This window comes from Erythrolamprus reginae, chromosome 8 (assembly GCF_031021105.1).
Source record: "Erythrolamprus reginae isolate rEryReg1 chromosome 8, rEryReg1.hap1, whole genome shotgun sequence".
In the NCBI taxonomy this organism is placed as follows: Eukaryota; Metazoa; Chordata; class Lepidosauria; order Squamata; family Dipsadidae; genus Erythrolamprus; species Erythrolamprus reginae.
Genome location: NC_091957.1, coordinates 44,570,213 through 44,578,118, shown reverse-complemented (window position 1 = coordinate 44,578,118; position 7,906 = coordinate 44,570,213). Strand labels below are relative to the sequence as shown.

General features: G+C 44.4%; 1 protein-coding gene across 1 annotated transcript in view; it reads right to left on the bottom strand.

The window, feature by feature from the left end:
• Positions 1-3,883: 3,883 nt before the first annotated feature.
• FAAH2 (fatty acid amide hydrolase 2) overlaps positions 3,884-7,906 on the bottom strand; it is a 51,393-nt gene continuing 47,370 nt past the window's right edge. The window contains exon 11 of the mRNA XM_070759818.1: positions 3,884-4,953. Coding sequence (XP_070615919.1) covers positions 4,778-4,953 — 176 coding nt within the window. The 3' untranslated portion in view covers positions 3,884-4,777. The remainder of the gene's footprint in view (positions 4,954-7,906) is intronic.

The window sequence follows — 7,906 nt, the reverse complement described above, 5'->3', positions numbered from 1 at the left end:
GAAGCCAAATCCCACGCCGACGGGCACACAAGTAATCCGTGATGGTTTTCAGGTGAGACCACACTTTCTAAGGTCTTCATAATTATAGATGTTAGAGCAACCAGTCTGAAGTCATTCAATTTCTTGATGGAAGATTTCTTTGGCACTGGGATGATAGTCGAGCATTTGAAGCAAGAAGGAGCATAGCCCATCTCTAGTGACTTATTAAAGATGGGGGACAGTTGGTCAGCACAAGTTTTTAACCAAAAAGGAGTTACCTTGTTTTAATCAAGGAGGAGTTAAATAAAATAAGGTGAACATTGAGTAACGAGTCCCAAACAAGTTCATTCTGCAACAACCACTCTGCAAAGGCAAGCAAGCCATTATTTTCCATTTTGGTACTCTTAATATGGAATTAATAATACCACGTTCTGCAGTATTGTTCCCAACAATTGCAAAATCCATGAAAAGTTGGGTAGGCATCCTGATACATCTTTTATTATCAGTCAGAGTCTCTGCTTTAAAACAGTTCAAAAAGGCAAATTGTCGAGGGTGACACTAATTATCTATAAGCATGGCTCTTTTGGGAAGAAACAACAAATCACCTTAAAGTTTCATCTGAATAAAAATGGAGCCGGGTGTTTATTGGCCAAATACTCTTCCTGTCGCCAATGTGGAGGTTTTTTCCTACATATTCATTGACTCTACAGATATATTCACTGACTCTTATCTAGCACCAATTTAATGCCGACTGCAAGTTGACTAGATTCTTTGTATAGGCATGTGTTAGTACTATGTACATAACAGTTTGGGTTTGACCATATATAAACAAGCTAACGATGAATGCTTGTATGCATTGAAGCACTATAGCTTTAAGAGTTAGTGTTGGAGATTGCCACAAGAGGGAGCCAGAAGCACGATTCTCTCTGTGTGTCTCTGTTATTTATCTGTTTGGTATTGCTGATTCATTGTGACTGCTGTAGTAAGAACTGTGTGTTCAATGATAGCTTATGTATTTGTAAGCCGTACAAGCAAGGTTTGTAGTAGTGTTAATGTGGTGGTGGGCACAATCACTGAGCACATGTTATATGTTATATGTTGTGTGTGTGTTTTATATTATAAAAATTAATAAAAATATTAATTAAAAAAAGAGTTATTGACTGATTTGACTGTGTATGACTAGAATGTTTAACATGACTATGATATTTGCTAAAGTAAATACTATTTTATACACTTTAATGTATCTGGTAGTCATATATCCTGACTACCTGCTGGAATTCCACATTTCGTTTGCACATGTGCTTCCTTGATAACTCAGGGGTCACTCTGCATACTCCTTAACAGCACGGCCAATAAATCACCTTAGCTGGAACTTAACGTTTGGCTCTGATACTTCATGCTTGACAAGGGGGTCAGTTAGTGGTTGCTGGCAAAGCGACCCAACATTAGAAACATAGAAGACTGACGGCAGAAAAAGACTTCATGGTCCATCTAGTCTGTATTTCCTGTACAGTGATACCTCGTCTTACAAACCCCTCATCATACAAACTTTTCGAGATACAAACCCAGGGTTTAAGATTTTTTTGCCTCTTCTTCCAAACTATTTTCACCTTACAAACCCAAGCTGCCACCACTGGGATGCCCCGCCTCCGGACTTCTGTTGCCAGCGAAGTGCCCGTTTTTGCGCTGCTGGGATTCCCCTGAGGTTCTCCTCCATGGGAAACACCACCTCCGGACTTCCGTTGCCAGCGAAGCACCCGTTTTTGCACTGCTGGGATTCCCCTGCAGCATCACGAAAACACGGAAGTCCAGAGGTGGGTTTTTCCATGGAGGGGAGCCTCAGGGGAATCCCAGCAGCGCAAAAACAGGCGCTTCGGCTGGCAAAAGGGGTGAGTTTTGGGCTTGCACGCATTAATCGTTTTTCCATTGGTTCCTATGGGAAACATTGTTTCGTCTTACAAACCTTTCACCTTACAAACCTCGTCCTGGAACCAATTAAGTTCGTAAGATGAGGTATCACTGTATTTTATCTTAGGATGGATATATGTTCATCCCAGGCATGTTTAAATTCAGTGACTGTGGATTTACCAATCACGTCTGCTGGAAGTTTGTTCCAAGCATCTACCACTCTTTCAATAAAATATTTTCTCACGTTGCTTCTGATCTTTCCCCCAACTAACCTCAGATTGTGCCCCCTTGTTCTTGTGTTCACTTTCCTATTAAAAACACCTCCCTCCTGAACCTTATTTAACCCTTTAACATATTTAAATGTCTCGATCATGTCCCCCCTTTTCCTTCTGTCCTCCAGACTATAACAGATTGAGTTCATGAAGTTTTTCCTGATACGTTTTATGCTTAAGACCTTCCACCGTTTTTGTAGCCCGTCTTTGTACCCCTTCAATTTAGCAGCTTGACTTGTGGAAAGCAGGTAGTTTAAAGTTGGCGATGCCCACCTGGAAGACATTTTTATGAGAACACTCTCAAGATCCCCAATGGAGGTTGATTCTCCCATGCTGAAAAGGTCTCTTCAGACAGCTCTTCCACTGGGGTGACAAGATCTTGGAAATGCACCTTGACACATGTTGTGGTTCAGCCTGAGGCAGATCAAAGGCCAGCTGCGTCTCTGCTGGCTCCATGCCCGGAGGAGGCTGACAGCGAAGAGGAGGGGGCTGAGCAGTCGGACGGGGGAGGGTCCAGTCAGGAATCTGACGAAGAACAGCATGGGAGCCCCAGGGAGGGGCTCTCCCCTGCCAGTAGCTTGGAGTCATTAGGTGACGAGGCACAAGCTGTCATTGACATGCGACAGAGACGTTTAGATCAAAGGAAGGAGCAATTGAGGAACTATTATCAGCATTGAATAAGAAACACCAGGGCTTGGGTGTGGTCCTTGTTTGCAGGGAAGGGTTTATAAGGCAGGCAAGCTATTGAAGCCATGTGGAATGTTATCAGTTTGGAGTTCCTGTAACCTGCATTGTTTCTCGGCGTCTCTGTTCCTGGCTTGCGGCCCAGCAGTCTTGAAGAACCGTGGGAGGTGTATGACTGTTATCTACAGCCTCGTCTTGGCAGGAAGAATCCTATATTGATGTAAGGACAATTACCTTCGTGTATATATTTGGAGTTCCAGTTTTTTCCTGCTTTGTAAGGACATTTTCTGTTAGCTTCGTTTTCCTTGAACATTATAAAACTGTATTTGAATTTTATCGGTGTGTCTGGCTTATCTTTTTGGGTTGGTTATAGCTTCCGGAGTGACCCAGACAGAACAACATACTTACGGAGGCCTAGATTTGAGAACAGGCCCCAACGCCTTCAACCACGAGCAGGTTTTAGCCATTTGACTCACGACAGGTATCACAGCCTTAGAGCAGTGATTTTCAACCTTTTTTGAGTCGCGGCACATTTTTTACATTTACAAAACCATGGGGCACATTGAGTGGGGATGGGGGGGCGGCTAAAAAAAGTTTGGACAAAAAAATTCTCTCTCTCTCTCTTCCTCCCTTTTGCTCTATTTCTCTCTCCCTCCCTCCCTCTTTCTTTCTCTCTTCCTTCCTTCCTCTATGTCTTTCTCTCTCCCACCTTCCCTCCCTCTCTTTCTCTCTTTCTCTTTTGTTCTCTTTCTCTCTCTCTTCCTTCCTTTCTTTCTCTCTCTCTCATTCTCTTTCTTTTTCCCTCTCTTGCTTTCTCTCTCTCTCTTTCTTTCTCTCTGTTTTCTTTTTCTCTCTCTCTTTCTTTCTCTCTCTCATTTTCTTTCTCTGTCTGAGCTTCGAGGCACACCTGACCATGTCTCACGGCACACTAGTGTGCCGCAGCACACTGGTTGAAAAACACTGCCTTAGAGGGTGGTTCAAAGGTAACAAGGATTCGAAGTGATTTTTTTTTTTAGAAAATCAACCACAGATCTCCAAGGTCAGGTAATACATTACATTATATTATATTATGTTGATTTGTCAGGACAGCAATTACATATTTCATCCAAGTGGGCCCATCAGAATCAAGGGATGGGACCACAGCTTTCCACCACAGGTGCCCCAATCCAAAAAAGTGGTGTGTGCAACAAGAGTTAAGGATCAACCGTCAACAGGGTAAAGTCCTTTGGCCGACATAAAGCGTGAGATGGACTCCTGGTTCTAAAGACCCCTCACCTGATTGCTACAGAAGGAGGGGGAGGTGCCTAGGCAGAAACACCGAAACCCATCAAACCCTACCAGAGGTTTTCTTGAGCCCCTCAACGTGTCTTTCAGTGGGTCCTGCCTGTGCTTCTCCCACTGACGTCATCGACATCAACCTCCACTTGAGTAGAAGCCCATGAAAAGGTGAAGCAAAGTCAAGGTCTCAGTGCAAACTGAAAGGAGAACTTTAGTTCCGCATTTTCTTTCTATCAGAGGAATGCAATTCTCTCTTGGTCTGAAAAATTATTTCTAAGCAGCAAAAAAGGAAAAGAAAAAAAAAGAAGTACCAGCAGCAGAGAACACCCAATCCTACTCTACCAACGAAGGGCAAAAAAGGGTTCATCTCCCCCCGTCATTTGGTCCCCACCTCGCTTTCCCTGAGAGCATCCTCCCCCAAAAATCCAGCAAAGGAAGTCAAAGGGAAGAGCCAATTGGCTCCTTCACCACTTTGGCTTGGCCGGCAAATGGCCTAATCTGGTGAACCCATTCACGAACCCATGCCTGTTCCTTTTGGATTGCACAGGAAAGGTGACACGGGTCCAGAACCTCAGGCCCAGAGACCTAATTCTAGATTTCACAGAGGGGGAATAGCGTCCTTCTTCTTTTGTCTCCAAGTCCTGGGGAAACTCGTGTTAGGATCGGCCAGGGGGAACCCAGCCACCGAAGGCCTTCTCCAAGTACTGTGCCACGGCCAAGGTCAAGTGGTCGCGGTGGGGTCCTGCCACCACCTGTATGCCTAGCGGGAGTCCATCCTTGCTCAAGCCGAGAGGACACTGCGTCACTGGTAAGCCCAAAATGTTGAAGATGGCTGGAGGAAAAAAAAAGACAACAGAGAGGTCAAAGGTTTGGAGCAATTTTCTGCAAAAACCAGAATAAAGCATTTTGAAGAGGGATCTGTCAGGGCTTCCAAAGAGATTCTCTGGGATTATGAGATCAGAGTGGGCCTTAAAGAGAGAAAAGCGTACAATCATTGTTTAGTCCTGATGTTGTGATATGGTTAGTTGGGAGATTCCAGCCGTCATTGTTGGACTTATCTAGAGCAAGAATGCAAGGAATGTTGCATAAACCATCATCCAGCATGAAAAGACCCAACGGCTGCTAGAGATCAGAGGAAATCTATGTAGCTTCTAAAAGGGCAACACTGCCAGAGGGTTGAATTCTGCCTTGGTGTAAATAATAATAATGCAATGATACCTCCACATCTGCCTATCTTAGTCTCTTGGGAAGGATTTGATAGTGGGTAAAAATGTCAAATCCAATCCATCTGGAGGCTTATGTGACTAACCAACCATAATTATAATAGTTTTATATACTGCCCAATTCCTAGTAACCCTGGGCAGTTTACAAATGGTTCAAACCACTGAAACGAGAAAGCAACAGAGAGAGAGAAACATAGAAACATAGAAACATAGAAGTCTGACGGCAGAAAACGACCTCATGGTCCATCTAGTCTGCCCTTATACTATTTTCTGTATTTTATCTTAGGATGGATATATGTTTATCCCAGGCATGTTTAAATTCAGTTACTGTGGATTTATCTACCACGTCTGCTGGAAGTTTGTTCCAAGGATCTACTACTCTTTCAGTAAAATAATATTTTCTCATGTTGCTTTTGATCTTACCCCCAACTAAGAGAGAGAGAGAGAGAGAGAGAAACAGAGAGAGACAGAGACAGATAGTCAGAGAATGAGAAAGGGGGAGACAGAAAGAGGCACAGAGAGAGAAACAGAGAGAGAGAGAGAGTCAGAGAGAGACAGATGGATACAGAGTCAGAGGGACAGGCACAGAGAGAGAGAGAGAGAGAGACAGTATGAGTCAGAGAGGGAGAGAGAGTGTGAGTCAGAGAGGGAGAGGGAGAGAGAAAGTGTCAGAGACAGAAAAAGAGTGAGTCAGAAAGAGATAGAGTCAGATAGAGAGAGGGGGGAGACAGAAGAGGGAGAAGGAGAGAGAGAGAGAGAGACAGACAGAGAGAAAAACAGTCAGAGAGAGGGAGACAGAAGAGGGAGAAAGAGAGAGAGTCAGAAAGAAAAAGAGACAGAGAAAGAGAGAGATACTGAGAGAAAGCCAGAGAGAGAGAGGGAGACATAAAAGGGAGGCACGGAGAGAGAGAGAGAGAGAGTCAGAAAGAGACAGAGAAAGAGAGAGAGAAAAACATAGAGAGAGAGAGAGTCAGAAAGAGATAGAGAGAGAGAGTCAGATAGAGAGAGGGGGGAGACAGAAGAGGGAGAAGGAGAGAGAGAGAGAAAGACAGAGAGAAAAACAGTCAGAGAGAGGGAGACAGAAGAGGGAGAAAGAGAGAGAGTCAGAAAGAAAAAGAGACAGAAAAAGAGAGAGACACTGAGAGAGAAAAAGTCAGAGAGAGAGGGAGACATAAAAGGGAGGCACAGAGAGAGAGAGAGAGAGAGTCAGAAAGAGACAGAGAAAGAGAGAGAAAAAAACATAGTCAGAGAGAGAGAGAGGAAGAAGAGGGAAACAGAGAGAGAGAGAAACATAGTCAGAAAGAGAGAGAGAGGTGGGGGCAGACAGACAGTGTTCGGAAACTTCAGATCGTGCAGAATGCAGCTGCAAGAGCAGTCATGGGCTTACCCAGGTATGCCCATGTTTCACCATCACTCCGCAGTCTGCATTGGCTGCCGATCAGTTTCAGGTCACAATTCAAAGTGTTGGTTATGACCTATAAAGCCCTTCATGGCATCGGACCAGAATATCTCCGAGACCGCCTTCTGCCGCACGAATCCCAGCGACCGATTAGGTCCCACAGAGTGGGCCTCCTCTGGGTCCCGTCAACTAAACAATGTCGGTTGGCGGGCCCCAGGGGAAGAGCCTTCTCTGTGGCGGCACCGGCTCTCTGGAACCAACTCCCCCCGGAGATCAGAACTGCCCCTACTCTTCCTGCCTTCCGTAAACTTCTCAAAACCCACCTTTGCCGTCAGGCATGGGGAAACTAAACATCTCCCCCTGGGCCCGCTGAATTTATACATGGTATGCTTGTGTGTGTGTATGTTAGTATAGGGTTTTTTTTTAAACTTTTAATATTTTAATTAATTGGACTATGTATTGGATTGTTTTTTCACTTGTTGTGAGCCGCCCTGAGTCTTCGGAGAGGGGCGGCATACAAATCCAAATAATAAATAAATAAATAAATAAATAAATAAATAAAGAATGAATCAGAGAGGGAGAGAGAGAGAGAGAAAGACAGAGAGAAAAACAGTCAGAGAGAGGGAGACAGAAGAGGGAGAAAGAGAGAGAGTCAGAAAGAAAAAGAGACAGAGAAAGAGAGAGATACTGAGAGAAAGCCAGAGAGAGAGGGAGACATAAAAGGGAGGCACGGAGAGAGAGAGAGAGAGAGAGAGAGAGAGAGAGTCAGAAAGAGACAGAGAAAGAGAGAGAGAAAAACATAGAGAGAGAGAGTCAGAAAGAGATAGAGATAGTCAGATAGAGAGAGGGGGGAGACAGAAGAGGGAGAAAGAGAGAGAGAGAGAGAATGACAGAGAGAAAAACAGTCAGAGAGAGGGAGACAGAAGAGGGAGAAAGAGAGAGAGTCAGAAAGAAAAAGAGACAGAGAAAGAGAGAGACACTGAGAGAGAAAAAGTCAGAGAGAGAGGGAGACATATAAGGGAGGCACAGAGAGAGAGAGAGTCAGAAAGAGAGAGAGAAAGAGAGAGAAAAAAACATAGTCAGAGAGAGAGAGAGGAAGAAGAGGGAAACAGAGAGAGAGAGAAACATAGTCAGAAAGAGAGAGAGAGGTGGGGGCAGACAGA